Source organism: Clarias gariepinus, chromosome 21, assembly GCF_024256425.1.
Source record: "Clarias gariepinus isolate MV-2021 ecotype Netherlands chromosome 21, CGAR_prim_01v2, whole genome shotgun sequence".
Lineage (NCBI taxonomy): Eukaryota > Metazoa > Chordata > Actinopteri > Siluriformes > Clariidae > Clarias > Clarias gariepinus.
Genome location: NC_071120.1, coordinates 18,802,118 through 18,828,001, shown reverse-complemented (window position 1 = coordinate 18,828,001; position 25,884 = coordinate 18,802,118). Strand labels below are relative to the sequence as shown.

At 37.1% G+C, this 25,884-nt stretch overlaps 1 protein-coding gene across 1 annotated transcript; it reads left to right on the top strand.

Moving 5' to 3' along the window:
* The first annotated feature begins 14,031 nt into the window (after positions 1-14,031).
* On the top strand, positions 14,032-25,618 carry si:ch73-337l15.2 (glutathione hydrolase 6). The gene is given in 5 exon segments (XM_053481371.1): positions 14,032-14,225; positions 18,982-19,277; positions 19,393-19,506; positions 21,965-22,017; positions 22,020-25,618. Coding segments are annotated over 5 exon segments (1,797 nt in total). The 5' UTR covers positions 14,032-14,103; the 3' UTR covers positions 23,232-25,618.
* The last annotated feature ends 266 nt before the right edge of the window (positions 25,619-25,884 follow it).

Here is a 25,884-nt window from a genome sequence, read left to right as displayed (position 1 = left end):
ACCCATTTTGATTCTAAATGGCCTGCATGATTTTATGCATTGCACTGCTGCCACACAATTGGCTGGTTAAATAATGGCATGAATAAGATGTATTGGTGTTGCTAATAAAGTGCCCAGTGAATGTACAGTAGATACAGATTGCTTTCCTGATGGCATGTAAGAATGTTTGGGACTAAAACTAGGCTCATAAACAATCATCCCTTTTTCAAGCCAACAAATTAAGAATTATGTTCTTGCAGTGATAGGGCTTTACCAGGGTTTCCATGGAAATGGACGTAGATAACCCCTGGCAAGCATTCTCAAATATTACTGCTATAGCTGTGTATCTTATAGAGAGAGCAGACCCGGCGAATGGTTGAGATTTTAGTACCTGGAGATGTGTGATGTTCTTTAAAGGTCATTGAGGTCAAGAACACTGCAGTAAGCAATAGTAGAATTGCCAATCCAGAGCAGGATAGAGTTGATCGGTATGCTTCCCACTGTGCACCTGGCACCTGGAGATGGTGAGATGCTGGGCAGCGCAATTCACTTTTCTTGGGAACTAGATTGCTGTTGAGTTCTATATTTTTGACAAGGAGAAAGGTGTTAATGATTCCATGCTAGAACAAAATACAATCACACAGGAGAAAAAAAAAACATGAAACACAAGGCAGAAATTGTATTACTTTTCATTAGTAAAATGACGAAAGCGTACAACATAAAAAAAACAAACAAGCCATCATTGCATTGCTTTTACATCACCTGATCTCTTTAATGAAAAACAGTCAGCAGGGGATTGCTTTTTTTAATGCTGAATGTAATCCACCTTTGAAAGCAATCCAAGCCACTGCATTGCATTTCACTGTGCGCTCCCGCTTGGATGGAAAAGCATCCTCAACAATAGGGGAAAAAATGTGAAATGCAATACACAGTTTGTATTGCTTTTTATTAGTGACACAAAGAAAACATTGCACTATGAACACTTTATTGCATTGCTTGATCTCTTTAATGAAAAAAATAGTAACAGTCAGCAAGGTATTGCTTTAAATGTTAACATCAATGACATTTTATAACTATTTCATCCTAAGTACTTTTATCATGTTTTAATAATAAGGGGAAATGCAGGTTTTTGTATAATAAACATAAATAGAATGCAAACGACTCCTGTCTCACCTTCATAAACTAAGCAAAAATTAAAAACACAACATGAAGCATGCAATGAGTAACAGCAACTGATCAGATACCATGCGAGGAGAGAAAATATAAAACTTACATTGGACAACTAATGGAGGGGACACACAAAAAATTTGCACAATCAAAAGAAATAAGTGGAATCACACACACACAAAAAAAGAAATACGGCTCTTTTGGCTTGGCATTAAGCTGCCAATGGAACGACATGGCAATAAGAAATATTCTTTTGTACATAATACTATAACGGGCTATTGCCTTTCAGTTCAACACACTGGCAATGCAAATTAAGTTTAGTTCTGAAACCGAAGTTGATAAAGATGTGTCCAAAATCCCTGCGTATTACAGGTAATGTACAGTAAATACACACATAAATACGTACATTAATAATAATTTGATTAAGTCTGCTGGAAACCAGGTCAAATCAGTACACACATTCACCATCGGATGATTATAATAATAGTCAAAATAATTAATTAATATATAAGAAGTAGAAGATGAAAAAATATAATAAATAAAGGAATCAGACTAGAAATTCTAAGCTTGTGGTTAGCACTGTGGTCTCGTACTTTCACGGTCAAAGGTTCGATTCCCGCCCGTGTGTGAAGTTTGCATGTTCTTCCTGTGCTTGGTTGGTTTCCTCAAACAGCATTCCTAAATTGCCTTTAGTGTGTATGTGCACTGGCCCAAAGTTTCCTGGGATAGGGTCTAGGCCTCTGTTACCTTGTACAGAATAGAAAATGAATTAATAAATAAAGTCCCAAAGTATAAAAATTATGTACGTATACTTCTACACCAATAAATTTATTATAAGCTAGTTTACTCATAGAACATTACTGAAAAACTGATAAACCAATCAATTACATATATTTACTCACAAATACATTAAAGAATTTTATTGTAAAATATCTAACATTTAACATATGCATTATGAATGGCTCATTACCAGAGTATTTATAAGGGTGTTTCAGCTAGTCCTTCTGCTGTAACCCATTAAAATGTAGTTTATGAACCTTTGGCTTACACTAGTTAAAGAGTCAAAGGTCTTAACAGACATGAAACTCAGGGTCCATGATCTTCACCTTTTCTCCTGATTTGACAATCTTCTCCTTAGTTTTGTTGATACTGATTGAGAAATCATCTATGCACCATGCTGCGAGAAGTTTATTCTCCTTCATGCTGGCTTCCTAATTATTGCTGATAATGAGGTCCACATTTGGTGTGTCATCAGCAGATGCTATGATTGAGTCATGCTTGGGAACACAGTCATGGGAGAAGGCTATGTTTGAAAAAAAAAAGGAGGATTATTTAAGGAGGAAAGAGAAAGCTGTTTCCACATACGCTTTCACACAAGTCGTAGGACAAAAATATCAAAAAAGTGTTTTTTATTTTTTTTATTTCCAGATATTTCTAGACACAAGCTGTTCACAGAAAGCAGGAATGTAAGACTGTGGTTTATAAGTGCTTTTCTGCTGCTTTGCTGATTTCAGCCGGTTTAAACTCTGAAAGCTTTGCTGTAAAATAAGCTATACAATCCTCACAATTATGTGCCAATTATCACACTAATGACAGCGTAGCTGCTACCAGCTAATCAACAAGAGGCTTACTATTTACACCACCAGACGCAGATGTTTACAGTGACTGCAGAATGCCTCACATTAGTAGAGTTATTGTGCTAATTCACATATAATAAATAAAACAAATGTGATATCAAACTGCTAAACATATATAGCTCATAAATAATGCTAAATATGCTAGCTAGCTGCTTTGTAAGAGCCAGAGTAAGCAGAGAATATGCCACATTTATTAAAAAGTATGAGGTACAAAATAGCTAGAAATATTAGCATAGCATTAGGTACAGTAGTGAAGTAAAATGGCTAGCTACCATAAACACATTGATAAATTTGATTTCTACTTGCAGGACCTAATACATACTCCTAATATAGTTCAGTAAATAGACAAAAACTTAAAAAAGAAATAAATAAAGGTTATATTATCAGGCCATGATCTAGAGAGACATATTGTCACAAATTCACACATACAGTCTGGTCCATAAAGTCTTGAACAATGCTAAGTTTTTTTTTTTTTCTTTTTTGCTATTTGTCTTCTGTATACCCCACAGTGAAACACAACATAAATAATGGACCATTAAATAATGAATTCAAATAACATAATTACAAACATAAGGATTGATTTTAATACTTACTGCCGAAAGTCTTGAACCCATGGACTGAGGTGCTTTGCTTCACTGCTGCTGCCTCCAGCTACTGCTTGTTTGTGGGTCTTTTTGCTTTCAGTCTTGGCCAGTTAATATCCCATTTCTTTGCCTTGGGAAACTGTTCGGTAGCTTTCACTGTATGTTTTAGGCCATACTACTTTTATCAGCAGTCAGGTCCTCTATAAACACCAGTGACCCGGTTCCATTGGCAGCCAGACATGCTTATGCTGTAACACATGCCCTCACCATGTTTGACAGATGATTTGGTATGCTTTGGATCATGAGCTGTTCTTTCCTTCTCCATACTTGTCTCTTTCCTTCATTTGGGTAGAAGTTTATTTTGGTTTCATCAGTCCAAAGTTTTTTGGCAAAGTCTAATTTGGCCTTTTTGTTCTTGAGTGTTACTGTACCAATGGTTTGCACCTTGTTGCGTAGCGTTTGTACTGTATTTACTTTATCAAGCTGTCTCTTAATGTGGACTTAACAATAACACTCCTATTTTATCAAGAGTGTTTGTGACTTAGCTGGATGTTATGAAAGGGTTCTTATTCATCAAGGACAGAATTCATTGTCTTCTGTGGTTCTCCTGGTCTTTTGCTGTTACTGAGCTTGCCACTTGATTTCTTCTTTTTATGAGAACCCCCTTAGGTCTTTTATCTGCTTGATTGGTAATGAAATAATGAAAGAATAGGACAGACCCAGCCAGGCAGTTACATCACAAGGACACCAGAGTGTCCTTGTCAGGACACCAGAGTACATGGAGAAAACCCAACAAGCAAAGGGAGAATATGCAACCTCCATGCAATAGAGTGGAGGTAAGATTCAAACACCCATCCCTCAGTGATTTGAAAACATACACTTAATGATAAATGCTGTGTCAAGAATTTGTTATCAACAACTGTTGAACTACTTTCATTATAAAAGAAATATGCACATGCATCGTTTTAAATGCATATTGCAAGTACCTGCTGGGAAAGCTTTGATGGATGAGTTGAGTCATTTAGTAATTGCTTCTGGACAAGGCAAGCAGGGTTGCACAAATAAACTCAGTTTAAATTGAAATTGAATGGCATTCTCTGGAGGATTAGAAGGTTCAGAACGTGAAACTGCTTTTCACAAGCAGTGGACTATGCAGGAATCTGAGTTTGGTATGCAAAATAGGTCTGCATTGAAAAACAGAAATCAGCGTGTATTGCCAGGAACCTGGGAATGTGTCGATCAACAGTTGAAAAATTGTCAATCAAGACCCATCCAGCATTTGATATGTTGGATACAGGGTAAAGTTTTGACAGGCTGTTAAGTGCATATGGGGAAATTTAGGAAGTGGGCTGTTATGACTTTGTTAGCAAAAATACTTTGACCTCCAACCAACACTCATGCACTTAGCACAGACGGAGATATGTAAAAGCTATTAATACTGTATGTTTTTTCCATATGCTTGTCATCTTATAAATAAACAAATATGTGGTGAGACAAAAGTTTTGAGAACCATGACAGTAAGACATTGAGATCAGTTTAACATAAAAACCAAGGATTGTTCTTATTTGATGGATCATATACCAAAACCTTAAAAAAGTCACACGGATAGTTTAGTTAACTATATTATTAGGATTATTTGCAAAAAAAAATTCAACTTTGACATCAATGCCTCTTAATCAACCTCAATTTCCTGTCACCAAAACCTGTCCATTTCTCAACCTGAATATCTATCATTTCCAAATCCAGTATGAAAGTCCAAAAAACATGACTACAATAACTGAATATATTCTCAACGATTAATTTCAGAATTGCCTTGTGTAAGGTCACAGGGGGCCAGGCACAGCATGGACAATTTGGAAACAGCCTATCAGGCATGTTTTTGGACTATGGGGAGGACATGCACACAGCCCTGTTGCAGGAATCGAACTCAGGACCTGGAGGTACAAAGTGACAGTGATAATTATTAAGCCACTGTGCTGCCAATGAACATAATCAGTCAGAAAAAAAAATACTGTTTGAGCTTTGCAACTAGCAGATATGTTACACTGACGGATTTTACTAACTTGAACCACTGTTTCTTATGTTGCCAAAGATTACTACTTTTGTAGGGATAATAGAATGACTCATTCAGGTAGACAGTGAAGTTGCTGTGAACAGGAGCTGTGGACAGAGATCTAGTAATAAACAAGCTTGCTAAACCAAAAGATGTTCATGTGGAGAGTTGAAAGGGATACCAATGAGAATAGAATTACAATAATCAATACAGGACGTAATCAGGTTGTGGACAAGAAAAGCTTTGCTGTTAGGTTTAAGTAACCATTGAAGGTGATTAATGCTAGGAAGATTCAACCTCCCAAACAGTGTCAACCGCTAAGCCACTGAGCCAAAGGAAACAAGTACATTAAAACTCATGTCATTCTCCACACAAAAATCTTTATAATATTACAAAAACTAAGATTTCTTTGTCCTATAAGAATAAGTATACTGTACAATTCACTGGTATCTCACAAGCAGATTTTTTTTATGAAAATTGATTCTGTACATCTTAAATACATACAAAATACATAAAAAATACATACAAGGGCTGTAAAGAAAGTAATGCAAAAGTGGGCATAACTTTTTTATTATTATTATTATTATTATTATTATTATTATTATTAACAGACATGGGGGGAAGGGGTCACTCTGTGGTTAAGGTGATGGACTGCTGACAAGTTGGTCCTTGTCCAAGCCCCGATGTCACTGGGTCACCACTGTTGGACCCTTAAGCAAATTCCTTCACCTCAAAGTGCTCAGATACAATCAGGTGTGAGCTGGCATCCTGACCCTGTAAATGACTGCCATAAAAGCAAATGTATATCCGTTATACACTGTTTTAGGTGGCACACAAGCAGAACCATCCATCCACATCATTATACAGTTGAATCGTCTTTGAAGAAATTCAGGCATGCACTGTTGTACCCACTCCCTTATCAGTGGTGGCAGTTGATGGTCTCACACTGTGTCGTTTGTCTTCAGTTCTGGTTTCCTCTTCTTTAAACTCCGTCATCCATCTCTACATATTGCTCTCATCAACAGTGTCATACTGAAGCCTTATGTGGATGCTGGGGAGCCTGCAACTCTCCTTCATCAAGAACTCAAAGACAGAAGAACAGGAAGAAGAGTTACTATACCGGAATGTGCAATTCGAAAAACATGTCAGCTAATGAAAAACATTTATAAAAAACATGCCAACTTTTGCATTCCTTTAATTACAGCTTTTATATGTATGCATAAATCCAAAGTATCCAAAAATGAAAAATTTTGACATTGCATCCTACTGGAAAACCAAAATGAAAGCAATCAATCTTTTTACTCTTTGAGTCCTTAAGGGGTAAAATAAGAATGAATGGAATATTTAATTGCTTTCATCATATCCCAAAATTAACTGGCCATCTCTTACACACATTGTTTTAGTCAAGGTACTACCTCTCAGTGACAAAATTCCCCACTTTTCATTTCTCTTTGTGCTCTTTCTTTTGAGATTGAAATGTAAGATGGATTGTCTTAAAGCTATTCCTTTGTTCTTGTACAGCTTAAACAGTATTATTTGATTTTAAGAGATTGCTTGTCGGTTTCCACGGCAGTATAAAGTCCTCTCACAATGCCCGGTTTTGCCATATCATTTTACAAAATGACATGTCTCAAGAAAAACAAAACAACAAAAAAAAAACTTTAAAGCATGGAATTTAAGATTTAATTTTTTTCAGCAAGAACTATATTATATTATATTTTAAGCTTATGAACAAAAAAAACTAATAAAAAAATTATATATATATAATTATATAATATAATATAATTATATAATATAATAATATATATATAATAAAAAAAGAAATAATCAGTTGTATAATTAAACCCCTCCCATCATATTTAAAATACATGATGCTATTTTTATGAATAGGACAATATTAATAATCATTATCAGCATCATTACTCTCCTATTTTGTTGATAAATTGTCATAAATTAATCATGATTAGAATCCTTTTACAGACGGGTATCTTTCCGAGAGCATGCTGAGAAGAATACCGTTTTAAGAAACTGAGGAGCCTTCTCTCTCTATCCCTCTGTGTGTGTGCGTGCTTTAACTTTGTGTTTTCCATGTTTTTGTCCTTGAGAGCCTGAAAGCATTGTCGAGTCTGACAGCGATGAAATGCACATTGTTCGAAACAGGTGTTTTGAATGGCACAATAGAGGAAAGGCTGATTTCAATGCCGTGGAAAGTAGAGGCTTGAGGGGCAGAAGGGCAGTAACTCAGGTTTCTGTAAAGTTTCATCTGCAGTCGTAGCTGCATGCAACTACACTTAATACTGTCTCAATTACTCTTCCTTGGTTCTTGTGGAACATATTTTGGCGTGGTTTTGTAGAATATACGAGTTGTCACATATGATTACAATTGTTTCTTGTAACAGATGTGCCTGCGGGTTAGACACTGAGCTTTCTAAACTTTCTCACAAGCTGCTGTCTTTGTGAAGATAAAAAATAATAATTAAAAAAAAAAAAACAATTGACTGTGTTTTATAATAGAAACACTTTTTATAATTTACCTTCCAATATGCATTTTATTTTTCATTGCTATGTTGCATTTAACAACAAAATACAATAATACTACGGTTTTCAAACAGCTAAAACACAACACATGCAATATAAGTAACTTACAGTATACATAATAAGATTAACAATTTATTAATGTATGACAAATGTCCTATGGTAAAAATTACTAGTTTGATATTTAATAAGGTATGGCCAGTATTACATTACTGTATGGGGAGGAGGTATCTCATGAAGAACAAAGGAATTTGAGTAAATGTGTGATTGGTGCCAAAACAACAGCATTTTGCCTGCCAACAGGCTGCAGGTTTAAAGTGGAAATGTGGAAGATTAAGATTAAACCCTGACTCTGAAACCAGCACTGAGACATTATTAATGGAAACAGGCTGTCAATCGCATATTCACTCACTCACTCACATCCTTATTCACACTCACTCTCTCTCTCACTCACTCACATCCTTATTCACACTCACTCTCTCTCTCACTCACTTACTCACTCATGTCCTTATTCACACTCACTCTTTCACTCTTACTCACTCACACTCACTTACTCACATCCTTATTCACACTCACTCTCTCTCTCTCTCTCACTCACTCACTCATGTCCTTATTCACACTCTCTCTCTCTCTCTCTCTCTCTCTCACTTACTCACTCATGTCCTTATTCACACTCACTCTCTCTCTCTCTCACTTACTCACTCATGTCCTTATTCACACTCACTCTCTCTCTCTCTCACTTACTCACTCATGTCCTTATTCACACTCACTCTCTCTCTCTCTCACTTACTCACTCATGTCCTTATTCACACTCTCTCTCTCTCTCTCTCTCACTTACTCACTCATGTCCTTATTCACACTCACTCTCTCTCTCTCTCACTTACTCACTCATGTCCTTATTCACACTCACTCTCTCTCTCTCTCACTTACTCACTCATGTCCTTATTCACACTCACTCTCTCTCTCTCTCACTTACTCACTCATGTCCTTATTCACACTCACTCTCTCTCTCACTCACTCACATCCTTATTCACACTCTCTCTCTCTCTCTCTCACTTACTCACTCATGTCCTTATTCACACTCACTCTCTCTCTCTCTCACTTACTCACTCATGTCCTTATTCACACTCACTCTTTCACTCTTACTCACTCACACTCACTTACTCACATCCTTATTCACACTCACTCTCTTACTCACTCACTCAATCACTCACTCACATTCGCTCACTCACTCACATCCTTATTCACACTCACTCTCTCTCTCACTCACTTACTCACTCATGTCCTTATTCACACTCACTCTCTCTCTCTCTCACTTACTCACTCATGTCCTTATTCACACTCACTCTCTCTCTCTCTCTCACTTACTCACTCATGTCCTTATTCACACTCACTCTTTCACTCTTACTCACTCACACTCACTTACTCACATCCATATTCACACTCACTCTCTTACTCACTCACTCACTCACTCACTCACATTCGCTTACTCACTCACTCACTCACTCACTCACATTCGCTTACTCACTCACATCCTTGTTCACACTCTCTTACTTACTCACTCATTCACTTACACTCGCTCACTCACTCACATCCTTATTCAGTCTCACTCAGGCTCACTCAATTACATCCTAAATTTACACTCGATCACTTACTCACACATTCACTCACTAGCACAGTCATACTCTCACTCCCTTATTAACTTACCTGCTCATTTACTCATACTCTTGCTCACTCACTACTGTAATATTTTCACTCATTCATAATCTCATTATCTGATTAATACTTTCACTCACAATCTCACTCACTCATACTCTCTCTTACTCACTCAGTCACCCACTCACTCATACTCTCACTCACTCACTCACTTATATACTCATTCACTTAATCGCTCACTCGCCCACTCATATTCTCACTCATCCATGCTCTTACTTACTCACTCACACATTCATTCTTACTCATTTATATTATTCACTCATATGCTCACTCAGTCACTCACTCATTCATACTCTCACTCACTCATTTATAATCTCACTCACTATTACTCATTAATTCTCTTACTCACTCATTCACTCACACTCACTTACTCAGTTATATTCAAGCTGATAAATCTCTACTGGGAGATGCAAGTAAAAACCAGGCTTTTAACCACAGGTAAAGCACAAGGTATGACATTTTACAGTATAGTGGCTCATTTAAATATGAGTAACATTGTGATAAATGTTTATATGGAAGAAATATTTAGCCCACATTTCAAATAATCTGTATTTACAGTAATACAACACAAATCGAAGACATTTGTCCTCTCATTGACAATGCTCTTCTTAAATCAATATTTTATAAAAAAAAAAAAAGACATACTGTATAAATGGTACAGTCATGCGAATGTAAAGAGGGCTATGTGTTTAATTTGCATCTTTTTTTTTTTAATACTCCAAGTGTCAAGGCATGTGAGATTCCCGAGAAAGTCATTATCAAATTAAGATGCCATTCAGTACATTAACACTTCATTCCTTACGTTTTCTTCTTTGATGTTACATTTGCACTTTTTTTTTGTCAAATTCTCAAAAATCACATGCATATGCACATGCGTCTAGAAAACAAAAGCAGTCAAGGTGATTTTGTTTAGCCAAAAACCTATTTTCCATTGCATTCTTAAAATGCAGTGACATTCAGAAGCAGACCTTTCAGGATTGACCTTCCAGGTCACATCTAAAATAAATGTCGAAACAGATTCCAAGACAACACAAGCTTTACACACACACACACACACACACACACACACACACAGACATTTCCCAGTCACCGTGGTTAAGATGTTCAATCTCGGCCCCACCACTTTGATGTGCATCTGCCCTCCTGGTGTCACAGTGCAGACTTTACATTTAAATACATTCACTGTGCCTGAAAATCTCCCTGCAAATGTCAAAAAATAAACAAAGCAAAGGAGCCACTGATCCCTTAAAAATGAAGATATGCAACCACAGGCTTCTTTGAAATTCTTATCACATTTTCACCTTCTTAGGTCACCGGGATGTGGAAAGCGGTTTGTTTGGTCCTGTCACGGTCATGTTTCTTTAAATGTGTTAAATAAATGGTGAAGATCCAGTGTTATGTGTGCCTTTTATAATAGCCTAACACTTCTTGTTGTTGGGTGATTTAATGATGGCAGTGTTTTTAGCCTTTAATTTAAAACATAATAATTTTCCAACCAAAATAAACCATTAAAATGCAGTAATTTATCTGATGCAATATTTCTTCAAAGTACAGGAACGGGGATGTGAGCCTACATAACTAATAGTGGATGGTGTCCATGCCGAGAGCAATGATGAGGATATTAAAAGATCGTACTTTCATATATATGAAGGTGAGTCAAAAATTATCCGCACTCCGGTTATATTAAAACTTTTGTAGGCCATCTTAACAGCACTTTCCGTTCATGTCTCCCCATCACTTTTATATGCAGGTGTGAACGTGTTACATCAGTTCATTTGTAACTGTAGTGCGAGTTGAATGTAAATTGATGCCACACGTGTGATTAAAAAGAGCAGCATGCAGTGACTTGTTTATTGTGGTCCGAGGGTGTACGAGATATTGCTGTTATTTATTGAAGACATTTTGCACAGTATGGAGAAAGTGTCTGGGTATCTGCAAACAAAATTTTTGGACTGGGTACTCTAAGGAAGGAAAGAAAGTTTCTTAAAGAGAATCATTACTAAAGAATTATCACTACAAGCCTGAGGGTAATCGGCAGAATATGAAACAGAAACATCAATCACTGACCAAGAAAAAGTTCAAAAGTCAACCATCAGATGAAAAATTGATGCTTAAAATTGTCTGGGATTCTAAAGAAATCCAAGAAAATCAAAGGAAACATTTTAAGGAAAAAGGTTCAACAATTATCAGTGAGATGCTTAATGAAGAACTGAAGTGTAAACTTTGGATTAAAGGGTGTTGTGATGTTGCATGACAGTGCATTACTGCACACTTCTGCTAAAGCCTCCTCTCTATAGTCCTGATCATACTCCATCAAACTCTTACCTGTTAGGTCCCCTGAAAGCAGCCCTACAAGAATGAAGATTTACTTCAGATGAATCTAATCATTTTTGACTCACCCTTGTGTGTGGATGTACTGTATATATTTTAGTTCTTTTTAATAACACAGATTTTTACCTCTTTTCCTATAAGCATCAGGAAATTGACAGGTTTAATGTACTGTACATTTTTCGTAACTTCTAATAGATATGTTTAATGTTTTAACTAGAGAATGTTAAAAGCATTCATTCATTAATGTGCAAAATATAGTATTTTAAAGATTGTAGTTATGATGCTCTGAGACTGGGAAACTGCTTTTTTAATGCTGTACTGTAGTCTTTTGCTAACATTTAACATGCACATACTGTCGGTTTTGGTAAAGGACATATTTACATATGTTTGACTTTTCAAATGGCACGGGTCACAATAACAACTGTAGCTGAAATAATAAAGGGTCACATGTTGAAAAAAGCTGTCACGTAGCTGTAAAAAAAAATGCGTGTCACATATTTAGTGTAAATTGTCTCATGACCACGACGGTTCCTTCTGCATCATTATAAGATGGCTGAATCAAAAAGCTTCCAACAAAAGATTAACATATGTCTAAAATAAAAATCTTTTTTGCTGGACAACATCTCTAAGGTTGTCTGGTACTGATGTATGCAGTTGCAAGTTCTCATCTCTCAACTGAACTGTGTGCTCATAGAAAGAGTAAACATGTTGACAGTAACAGTAATGACTAGTGATATAACAGGTTATTTATCAAACAGGTTGTTAAACACATATGATAAAGTAACACGATTCTGCTATCAGACTTTAGAGGGCTCGGCCCCTAATTAAAATGTATCTTGTATAGTGTCCTTGTTATTAATAGTAATTATTATTTTATTATTAATGTTATTGTATTATTTTAATCGATATTTTAATAAACTTTGCTAAACACAAATGTAAACACGGCGGGGAACACCCTGAACAACGTCGCTGGTAACACATTCACACACACTACGGGCAATTTGGAAACGTGTTGTATGTCTTTAAACTGTGGGAGGAAACCAGATTACGCGGAGGAAACCCATAAAGCACAGGGAGAACATGCAAACTCCATGCACACAAACCTGTGATGGGATTCAAATTCAAATTTATTTGTCACATACACAGTCATACACAGTACGAAATGTAGTGAAATGCTTACACGACCGCCAGTGACCTTAAAAAGAGAATTAAAGCTTATAATAAGTAATAAATATGAATAAAAGAAAAATTAAATAAAAAATGAAATTGAACTAGGAAAAATAGAACTAAAAATAGAAATATGCTGTACGAAAATAGAAATATACTGTACAAATAGAAATATACTGTACAAGAACATTTAAGAAATTGTGAAATTTTTATATTTTTGGGAGAAAGATGGTGTGCAAATATGCATAGAAAAAAAGTGTTTTTGTGCAATGGTCCAGAATGTAAACGTAAACATGTAGTGTAGATGTGAACAACCCGGATTCAAACCCGGACCCTGGTTGTGCAATATGACAGTGCTGCCTGTTGTGAATTTTAATCCTCAGAAATAGGAGAAAGATATAAACATGCACGTGACAGGTTTACAGCAAATGCCTGTTAAATGCATGTCTTAGTGGGCGTGGCCATCACGTTTACTACAATACCAGCTTTTAAGTTCCGTGTACAACTAATTTAAATGTCTAGCTTCATACAGTATGGTGAGATACCGACTTACCATGAAATATTATTTCTGTAAATAAATAAGGGGGAAAAAAGAGTTTAGAGAGTACGTTTCTCACAACAGGAGCACGCCGCGTCTGCATGATAAATAAATTAATATTAAATGAGCGCGCCTCTGATCTAGCCAATAGGAGGGCTGCGTTTTGGAATATTCATGAGGCTCATTTGCATGAGGACCGGTCGCTCGGGTTTGTCAGCTGAGCGCAGGTGAGTTCCGGAGTGTCAGGTCAAGCCGGAAATTAGACACAAGAAATGTACTTTCGAAACGAAACGCAAGCACGATATTGCCAAGCGAGTCTCTCTCTCTCTTTCTCACACACACACGCACACACACGTGAGTAGGCCTGCATGTCGTTATATTAGCGTTTAAATCAAAATGGTGCAAGGCGAGGTTCGGTACACGAAGGTGTCTACAGATGTGCACGATGAACCAGAACCAGAACCCGACCCGAACGAGGACAGCGACGAGGAAGGACAAGTGACAGTCTACTTTAAGCTGTAAGTGACAAGAAGTTGGTGTATTGCAATTATCATCGTGTTAAAGTCACTTCAGGCAGCATTTCATTATCTACCCTCAGTGTGTAAATAGTTACATTTTTAATTGAAGGACTTTAATTAGGCTCAGCTCTGTTCACTGCTGAATGAGTGCACGTGCGCTTAATCAACACATCACACAGTCAGAGATTCAACCCTATACTGTATAGCCTTGATAAACACAGAGCGAAATCAGAGCAAGGTGATTACTGTATGTTTCGGCAAGACTGCTTTCACAAGAAGGTGGCGTAGTGGTTTGTCGCCTTGCACCTCCAGGGTTGGGGGTTCGATTCTGTGTCTGTGTGCGTGCATGTTCTCCCTGTGCATGGTGGGTTTCCTCTGGGTACTCCACGTTTCCTCCCACATTCCAAAGACATGCAGATTAGGTTAACTGGTATTCCCGAATCACAATCATGTGTGTGTGCCCTGCGATAGATTGGCATTGTTTACTCTTTCTCATGTCTTAAGTCTCCTGAGAAGGGCTTGGTGGGTTTCCTCCGAGTAATTTGGTTTCCTTCCACAATCTGCTAGGCGTCCTCAAATTGCCTGTAGTGTGTGTGTGTGTGTGTGTGTCCTGCAATAGATTGGCACCTTGCCCAGGATGTTTCCTGCCACCTGCCCTAAGTCTCCTGGGATAGGCTCCAGGTCCCCTCCCCTCGATATGCATTATGGAAGATAAATAAATAAATGCTTTCACAAGCCCATAGGTCCAGAATTCCGAAGAATCAAGAATTAAAAAACATTTACTTACCATTGTTCTGCTGTCATAACAATGTCACACAGAAAAAGTAAACTTTGTAGTGTATCATTAAAAGACGACCTGCCTCAAGAAGAACTGCTAACACCTTGGGCTATGTGATGACCTAATAAAACATTCATAAGCAATTCATAAATCTATTATTAAAGCAATATTGGAGGATTAACTACTCGGAGTGGCTCCCTCTTAGGGGCATTTGGGACAGAGCTTCTCTGTATACTGTGTATTAGCTGCTCCAAAAAAAATTTGTTTTCACAAAGTCCTTGTACATACATTTTTAACTCGCTTACAGTATGTCTTTTGGGTGACTATTTTATTTTAAAAAGCTGCAACTTGACAGCTATGGGCTTTGATTGATATGCTTTTCTTTCTAGTTGTTTATAAAAGGTAATAAAAGCCCATTGGGGCGGGAATCATGCGTTTCCATGATCACTGTATGAACTTTTTCAGTACACAGTGGACGGTACAGTACAGATAGTGATAGATTTGCCTAGAATTTTAGTTTTTACACCAAATTGAGCTGGTTTAAAAAATATCCAGCAGCCAACAAGATTTTATATGGCAGAAAGCTGTAATTACACTATATGGCCAAATGTATGCAGACACCTGACCATTACAGCCATACAGTATGTACACAGTTGTTTAAAATGATTTTGTATGCTTTAGCATTACAGTTTTCCTTTGGAATTAAGAGGAGATCTAAACCTATTCAAGCACGTAAGTGCACAAAGCTACAGTAGGTCCATGAAGACAAAGTGTGCCAAGACCAAGTTTGGAGCGGCAGAACTTAAGTGGCCTATGCAAATCACCTGACTTCATCCTGAAACCTTGGAATGGTAAACTTTTACCCGAAATCAGTACTCACTAATGCCTATGAGGCTAAATGAGCATAAATATTCACATCCACACTCTAAAGTCGAGTGGAAAGCCTTGCCAAAAAGTGGTGGCTTTTACAGCATTAGAAAGAGGGGAACACCTCACTTTTAATATCCATGATTTTTGAAATGGAAAACCTTTGGCTGTATAGTGTATAGTTAGTAAATTACTAAAAGCAAAGCAAGGTCTAAGTGCATACACTCTGCCCCTTATGTAAGTAATAACAGAAAGGCCTGTATAACGTGACTTAAGGCTTTATTTGCACAGTGGGCTGCAGTATGTTTATATGCGGTATGCATCAGGTTTGTTGCATTTGTAAGTTTTTGTCCACATCTTACATGTTAGTAGGTTGTTATTACTAAAAGTGTAAAAAAGTATAATTTATCAAGTATTCATGTGTTCAAGTACATTTACTAAACATAACATAAACGCCATTCTAATACACTGTCACTGTATTTAAGAAGGCAGTGTCCCAGTGGAATGAATGATTTTCATGTCATCTAAATTAAAGTTATAATTACACATTCAAAACAGTATTAGGAAGCACTATGTATAGCCTTCAGACCTTTACTTATTTAAGAAGCTCATATATCTGCAGAATGAATGGGAATGGAATGGATGGGCTGTAAGCAAAGAGGAATCAAATGCAAGATAAGGATGTTGAACAGTACCCACACTTGCGCATTTAAGATTCTGTCAAGTGATACGTTCCTACTGTAATGGTAACGAATGGCTTGTTAGGTAAACCTTATTGTTTTTGAATAAAATCTTCAGCTAAGGCTTTATAAAAGGCTTATGAATGTAAGATGAATCATTGACCCTACTGAATAATCCTACTGAATAATTCACTGAAAACCTGTAATATCCTTACACCGATCTACTTTAATATACTAAATATTACACGGCATGTTGGTGCAAAGTGATAAATAGCCTATATATTTTTTAGATAATGCATTTATTACTTTTATTAGTGTCTGAATAATCCCATTTACCCTTTTTTCTAAAACATCTTTTTTCTAAGTTTTATAATGCTTTATTCTTCAATCAGGAATAGGTGCAGTTTTAATTATTTACTTTCTCTCTCTTTTTTTTTTTTTAAAAACATTTTGTATTTGAATTTCTCTCTTACCCAAAGCTTTTGACTGCAGAAATGGCATTAATACACATAGCAATACCCTTACATACCTTTTTCTTTTACAATAAAGGATTTTCTCTTCTAAGATTAAGGTAGCAAAGAGGATTCACGCGAATCCTTCGGAGCATGCAAGGCAGCCGAGTGGATTAAAGTGAAGGGCTATTCACTGAGATTCTCCGACCTTGTCATGTGTTTTGGACGACATTACAGCAACGAATATAATTTAAGAGAGGAATGATATCCTGCAAATGTTTTTGTTTGGTGTGCGCAATTTAGTATATGTAAAAGGTGTAGAAACATTTTACATATACAAACATATACATACAGTACATGTACAAAATGGCAAAAAAAATCAACTTACAATACAATTTAAGGTTCATTAATGAGGTAAAATAGTGAAAAGAATAGGAACATACTGTTTCTATGTATAGTACATGTGCATGATGATTGCATATACAGACAGGAGCTGTACATAAGGTGTAAAGTCAAGTTGAAATATTAATAAAAAAAAAAGGAGAATAAAATAAATGAAAAGACATGATCATATCAGTGCAATGAAACCAGAATGTTCTATTCTATAATCTAGTCTGTATATGTCTTTCCATTTGAAAACTCAATATAATGCACTACCTATAGAATACCTACAGTATATCCACTGTTATAATTAAATAGTTTTTTGGATGTTCAGAAAAGTCAGTTTTTCAGTTCTCTTCTATCGCACAACAGCTGCCTGTCAGAAAGGGTAAAGGCTTCTGCAGTAAGGCATCAAAAGCCGCTGCATCTTTTTGAAATGCTGCTAATGCAACCTCCCAGGGTAGCCGAATGTGTTTGAAGTGCTAGTTGAACTATTCTGTATACATGGGCATACAGAAACCAATGATTGTCTAGCGTCACTTAAGTTGACAGGGGAGAGAGAGCACGGTCGGTTTTGCCCTCTTGGGCCCTCGGCCACAGATGGCTGTAGCATCTTTAGGATTCAGCCTCTTGATCTGCTGATGGTGGATAATACATGATAATAGATAAAACATCAGAACCTGTGGTATAGTGTAGATTGGCACAGCTTTTACGAGGTTGACGGTAACCAGTGGCCATGTGTATCTGAAATGCTAAGGGATTTGAAGACTGAATATTTAGCCAGTTCTGCCTGATTAGTAAATTAGTTGTTGTAATACATTATTTATCACAATAAATAAGATTTAAGATTCAAATAACTTTATTAATCCCAGAGGGAAATTGCTTCCAAAATAGTGGACCGATTATGTTGTGTTTGGTTCAATTCTAAGTCATCAACCCAAGCAGTTGAATTATTGAATAAGAAAGGCATTACTCAATAGTTATTTTCTACAAGAGCACAACTTTAACAGTAGTTCATCAGTTACGTAACACAAACATACCTGTCAAGTTTCAATACGGTATATTACCTTTCCCATAGCAACAGCTCATACACAAAAATACTTTGTTTAATCAGTCTATAAAAAAACTCAATCGTTTATCTTGTGAAACGTTCCATGAGGAAATGTTATGTCACATTTATGGAAGGATCAGCACTTTGGAACAGTCAGTAACTTTCTCTGGCAGAGCTTCAGCCCATAGAGCTTTGCACTTTCGGGTTTTTCTAAATCACAACAAGCTGAGATTTCTCGTTCCATTAACTTTAAAAGAGAAAGAAATGAGATCCTTGTGATGAAACAGCTTTTTATAGCTTTTGTAACATAAGCGATAACAGAAACTAACTCGTCCCATTCCAACGCAGGGTGCACACACACACACATGCACACACACAAGGCAGGAATCAAACTCTTGATGTTCCATAAAAATTAAAGAGAGTCATTCATTCATAAATTAAGTATTTGCTGGCAAATCTTTGTAGAGTAAAAAGAATAAGATGTTTTTTAAAACAGCTTCGTTCGCCATGAGTTATTCCTTACTTAATGTGCCTCACTTTTCCACAGGCCTGCGGATAGACCGCAGGGAAAGGCATCGAAGAGGCTCACATGTTTCCGCGTGTCAGCGGCTCTGGTTCTGCTGGGTACCGTCTTGGTGTTTTCGCTTCTTCAGTGGTACGAATGGTGGCCCGATACCGAAGGGTTTCCAAATGTGGGAACCAACATCATGAATATTTCAAACGAACACGACGAACATCATCACCACACCATGGATAAAGATGATGAAGAAGAAGATGCAGAAGATCCCCACCACCATGAGCACACTGCACTGTACCACCATGCGGTTGTTCTGACAGCCTCAGGTTTGCAGTTTTTATTTAAATCTCTACCGCAGTATCTTTCTGCCATTTGAAATACATTTTTCCAATGGGTTATCATCTCTCTGTTTAATGAGATGAGTGTTGTTGCTGTGCGCAGCTAACTGTTCCAGCATTGGTATGGCACTTCTCCAGGAAGGAGGAAACGTGGTGGATGCAGCTATCTCTTCTCTGCTCTGCTTGGGAGTCGTCCACCCACACACAGCTGGAGTAGGTTCGTAAAAAAAAAAAAATCTTCGATTGATTTAGCATCTGCAAATTAAATAATGTAGTAATATAATATAATAGTTGGGAATAAATTCTGCATTCGCAACAGGTTTCCAATTTATGATTGAGTATATTTCATTTTAACATTTAGAGCATTTAATTGTGAATATATATAAGCTAGAGCTTTGGTCCTATCCAATGCTGGGGCAGTTTTATGGGAGGCATGTACCTAATGATTTTTTTTTTTTTTGTCAAGGGTGATAGTTGGATCTAAAACTTAGAAGTGGGGAAGCTTATAATGAATCAGAATTTTGTTTACAGCATTTATTTATAATTCTCTCCAGAATTGTGGTGCCTGTCATAAAAATGGGCAAAACTGATTTTCGAAAAAAAGAAAAAAAGAAACTCAAATAAAGGACAAACAATACTTTTTGTTCTAACACTCATGATTGACACCTTTAAAGAATATTTTAAACAAGTGCATTGTCTTCCCACACAGTGTAGAGAGTTGAAGGAGTCTAGTTTATTCTTGTTTTTACAAGTCAAGTGAAAATCAAGCTCTAAAATAAGAAGCCCTATGGGGTGTCTCACAAATACAGCACCTGATCCTCACCAGGCATCATTACTATCATAATGTTGAGCAACATAAGGGAAAGACATAAAAGGAAATTGACGACTTTATGTCGTCTCTTAAATATGATGGATAATTATTGATGCTTTGGTGGTTCAGAATAATAGCATTATCGATTGCATCATGAACTCCAGGATGGTTGTATCTGCCACTGTATGTTTTTTGCTCATTGCCTTGAAGGGTGCCAATAATTCAGTGTGTCGATAATTCAGACTGGGCCATACAGTAAATAAATAGAGACTCATGAAACATATTTCCAAAGCAACACATTAATAGTTAAAGAAACACAAAGTCAGTATTTGCCAAAGATCGTCTCTGTCTCCAGGTTGGAACGCTGCTAGAAACCAAGCAAGAAGTCCACATTCATATGAGAATGTACAAGAGCTCCAAATTTCACAAAGAGTCGAGACCAAGTATGTTTCATAGAAATCATACAATGCTTAACACTTATTACATAAACCAAATCTGAATTACATTTAGCCATTTGGCAGATGCTCTTATCCAGAGCGACTTACATTTTTTATTTTTTTTTAAATCTCATTACACATCTGAGCAGTTGAGGGTTAAGAACCTTGCTCAAGGGCCCAACAGGAGCAACTTGGTGGTTGTGGGGTTTGAACCTGGGATCTTCCGAACCGTAACCCAATGCCTTAACCACTGAGCTACCCCTGGCCCCCTAAATGATTATATGAGATGAGGTGGCTCAGAGCCCACAGGAATTGTTTCTGTGACCATTTATCGAGTGGAACACCTGATCCTTGAAAATTGACAGATAACTTGTGGCCAACTGGCAAAAGAGATGCATCTGTCTGTGAGAACTGTAGTCTGTGCAATTAAAAGGCATGGTTTGACTTGATCGCCCCTCATGAATGTATGTACGTATGTACAGTACAGTGGGAGAAATACGTATTTGATCCTCTACAGAAGGAGGGGAAGCCTTGAGCTCAACTGCCTTGAGATCATTCCCAAGCTCCTCCCATGTAGTCCTGGGTTTGTCTCTCATTTTTCTCATGATTATTCTTAGGAGCAACTTCTTAAATTAATATGTGCACCACAAGAGCACATAACCAGTCTGTGAGAGGCAGAATTATTGTTGTTTGGTAGCGGATCAAATACTCATTTCCTTCATTGAAATGCAACTTAATTCATAACATTTGTATCATGTGCTTTTTCTGGATTTTTGGTTGATATTCTGTCTCAATCCTTTATTATAAACCTATGATAAAAATTATAGACCCTTCATTTCTTTGTAAGTGGGCAAATTAGAAAATCTGTAGAGGATCAAATACTTTTTTCCCCCACTGTATGTTTTTTGCTCATTGCCTTGAAGGGTGCCAATAATTCTGAAGCATTTTATATGCACCAGGGATTAATGGTGTAGTTGCATCTGTACCTGGAAGTGGAAAAATACTTAATAACATTTTAAACCAGTGCATTTAAAACATCCACAAAAAGATGGACAAGATCACAATAGTCAATTAAAGTAAAAAAGCCGGAGTCAAATAAGATATTAATATTTGAACATTTTGTATAAAAGGTCCATGCATTATTTCAATTCACATTACAAGTTGAAACTGTAATGGCTTTTCAGGAGGTTAATAGGAGGCTGTAAGTGGTTTTCTCAGGCATAATTATTATTGATTATTCAGTTAGTATGATAATTAATGGTTCTCATGTAATGAGTATTAGAAGAGCCAACCTTGACTTAAAGGACACAAATAAAAATAACCTTGATACATTTAATTAACAATACTTTCTTTTACTTTATTACTTTATTATAACTTTTAACACAGTCTAAGTTATAATTATTGTTTTGTTTTGTTTTTCCTTGAAGGTGGTATGTTCTCAGCCGTCCTGTACAACAACACTTCAGGCTCACTCAAGACCATACAGTACGATCCACTGCACCCCAAATGTTATTTCCTACTTTTGGCGTCCCATCTATTCTGCAAGGTATCCAAGAACTCCATTCCCGGTGGGGACGATCTGAATGGAGCCGACTTTTTGAAGAATCCATAACTTTGGCACAGGAAGGTTTCCTTATAGATGATGTCCTCGGCCGGGCATTGGAAAGCTATAAGGAGGAAATACTCGTTTCCGAGCTGTGTGATCTGTTCTGTGATGCGAGTGGGCGCATGAAATCGGTGGGAGCGATCGTCAAAAACCAGAATCTGTCCGAGCTTTTACAGAGGGCCAGCCTGAATGAGAACAATTTCCTAGAAACGCTGGCCGTGAAATTGTCCGAAGACCTCTCCGTGAGCGAGAGGCCAGCTTTCTTAGCCGCCATTCAGCACAGCCGTGGAGAAATCAATGACTTTCTTATCATCCAGCGAGAGAAATATTCTGTCCTTTCAGCCGGTTTGCCTTTCTCTGTCCAGATGCTATCTGATATATTACAGCAAGTCAGGCAGCAAAACCTCTCCTTTCAGAACAGTGCAGATTTTAACAGGACCTCTGCCGCCTACAGTGTTCTCTTAAGCTTGATTCGAGAACATGACGATTCAGACATGGCTGAGAAGTACCCAGGCTTCATAGACGCACTTTCTCTTAATACTCAAAACAGTGACATTGCTGTGTTGGATAAATCTGGTAATTTTATCATCATGTCAGCTTCACTCAATAGCACGTGGGGATCCGGGCGCTTTCTGCCGTCCACCGGTATTCTCCTTAACGGCTTCAGTGCAAACGTCTCAAACTTGCCTTACTTCAATATTCCACTAGTTCTAAGACTCACTGAAGACTCTCATAGTAACAAGACAGAAGTCAATGAAGAAGAAAATGAAATAGAAGTTGTTGTGATGACTGGAGGGCTTTCAGCGTTATTTAATGCCGCTGTTCTTCTGCATAACAGAATTGACTTAGGACTGTCTTCCAAAGAAGCTATTAGTAGCCCTCTCCTCCATTTACAGCCGCCAGCTTTTTGTCTGTCTTCCACTTTAAATGACTCAGACGTCTATACGCTGTTCTCTGACGTAGGAGGTGAGCTCCAGCAGGTGGACGAGTGCTCGGATAATTCTCCATCCATGCTGCTGCGGTTACACGCGGAACACGTTAGCGCATACGGAGCGCCGGCTGCTAATGCGCATATTAATGGCTACTGACGGTTTAGACGTCTTTTTAATAAAGCAGTGTCATTCTTTATAGTGCAGACACAAGAACAGCACTTTTTTTTGACACAGAGAGAAAATGGCTCGAGTCTATTCAGTTAGACATTTGAGTCCATCAGTGTTCCCAGAGTTCATCAATGGAGAGACAGGAGTTTTTCATTTGTATTAAGTGGGAACGACTGCAGCGGGTTCTGAGCCAGCTCATTCATAGACATACAGATTTCTTTAAAGCATTTGTACTATTCAGATGTTTTACCGCGACTAAGAGTCTCATCACCGTACTGCACTGTACTTGAGTCTTGTTTGAATGTCAATCGGGTTTCCACCTTCATTCATGAGGAATTTCATCACAAGTCCCGGTTTGACTTGAACATCCCTCGTGGAACGCATCATATGACAAGCTCACGTTTAACAGATCTAGTTCCATTGCAATAAAAATCAGAACCCAAACCCTGGCCTTGGCCATGTCATTATTACAATAACATGCTAATATACTGAACATCTCGAGCTCACCTTAAAGAGTGTTTCTGAGTATTTGACCTTGGTTCATGCACTGATGCACACTTTTTTAAGCACAAATCTCAGGTCTATAATTAGAAGATCTTCATTGTATAAAGTGAAACAGATGTTCCTGTTACCTGTTGTATGCATGTTGGATCAACAGTTCCAGTATTCTCAAGATATCCAAATTTAAACAATCTTTATTTTTTTGGTATTTTATTGGTTTACCAGAAAAAGCATTGGAAAAAGATAAAGGGACTGTATTTGAAAAAGATTTGTCAATTACTTAGAGAATGTTTTGTAAACCAAAAAAAAAAAAAAATTTTAATTTCAATTTAATTGTGGATTTTAATGTATGGAGACTTTTGTGACAGCGTGTAGAATTTGGGACGAATAATTAATAATTTTAAAAGACTGCTGAAATGGCACATTGTTCAGCACATTTCACTGACCGTATTTGTTCAGTATTGTGATGTGTACGTCTTTAATCATGCTTAATTCCTCCACAACAGAGAAACGCACATACTGTATCAGGACTAATCAGGGAAATGGATTGGTCATCAGTTTAATTTGTGCAAATTTCAGTCATCTTCTAACTCAGTGGTTCTCAACCTGCCCTGCACATTTTAGTGTTTTCACAGCTCCCAGCACATCTGATTTAACTAATCAGCTAATTAACAGCCTTTCCTTAATTTAAGTGGATGTAATCAAGCAGGAAAAACACTACCATGTGCAAAGACCAGGGATGAGACGCACTGTCCTGACTATTTCCCAAGGATATCGACGGACACATTTTAACTCATGTGGGTTGTTCTACAGTAGGTTTAAATGATGTGCTTATTTTGTGTTAATTAATTTTTCTCTTCTTAGGCTTTATTATGACGAGTGATAAAATTACAACCACTGGTGTGTCATTGAAGGGGAAGTAAATACAGTATGATGGTGACGGATATAATAATGCATCTAAATAATGCAGAGTTACAAAGTAGTGCAACAGTGTTTACCTTATCATATCTTGAATCCTGAAATAGCACACATATCTGTTCCCTCCTGTCCGATAGCGCGTATCCGGCCCTGCTCTTTAGGTGGGAAAATGGCATTTCTCTCCCGTGTGGAGAAATCGTCAGCATCTCTTAACCAAAGCGGGTTATCTATGAATTCATGCATACAGAAGAGGGCAGTTAGCGCTTGCATCTGAGCATGACCAGCTGTCTAAAAAGGTGTGATAGCTTCACATATTTTGGATTAAGCACATGCAGGCATAGCTAAATGTGCTCAAGAAGCCGCTAGTTTTGCAGAAATAAGCCATTTGACTGACAGACATGTCTTATATCCCATAGTATTCCATTTACTTGGCACTAACTAATCCCAACATGTTGTTTAATAACTTTATAAGATTAAGGTATGTCATGATTATTTCATGTGTTTTGTTTATATCATGCACTAAAAAGCTCGTTGTGTTTACAGTATTAAAATCTAAATGTAGCACAAAATCCAAGTTTATTTTCCTGTTAAATGTTGCACAGCGGCGAGGATTCATGCAATTAGTCAATCTATCAAACTGTGTACATCTTATATTAGTATATAAGGTGTTGTGTTAGGGCTCATACAACTTATAAGCCAGACCCGCTCCAATAAAGGGTCTGATCACGCCCAGCAAAATAATTAAAAATCTGTCTTTTATATTATAATTGTTTTATGGGCTGTAATCAAATTAAAAGATTGGAAAGAAGATTGTCTAGAGGGAGAGAAAGCGAGCAATGAACTCAGGTCATTAACTCTACTGATGTATAATTCTTTATTAACAAGCACAGATGAATGCTGGATCCATCTCTGTGTAAATATAATACAAGTTTAAGAAGGAAGAGTTATGCAATTGCAACTTAATTTTTTTTTTTTTTTTTTTAATTCCAAACAAGTCGAATTCGTTCATGAACCTGAATGTCTAAAGTATTTTTTTTTTTTTTTTTTTATGAATTGCAGCCTGTCTATTGTTTTTGGGGTAAATCCATGTATTCTGTGTGTACCTTTCAAAAAGCAGCTGATAAATAAACACATTTAAGAGGAGTCGTTGTATGTCTAATCTAAACAATTTAACATAACAAGTGTTTTCAAGACTCCATGGTTAGAGAATGTGAGACTAGGA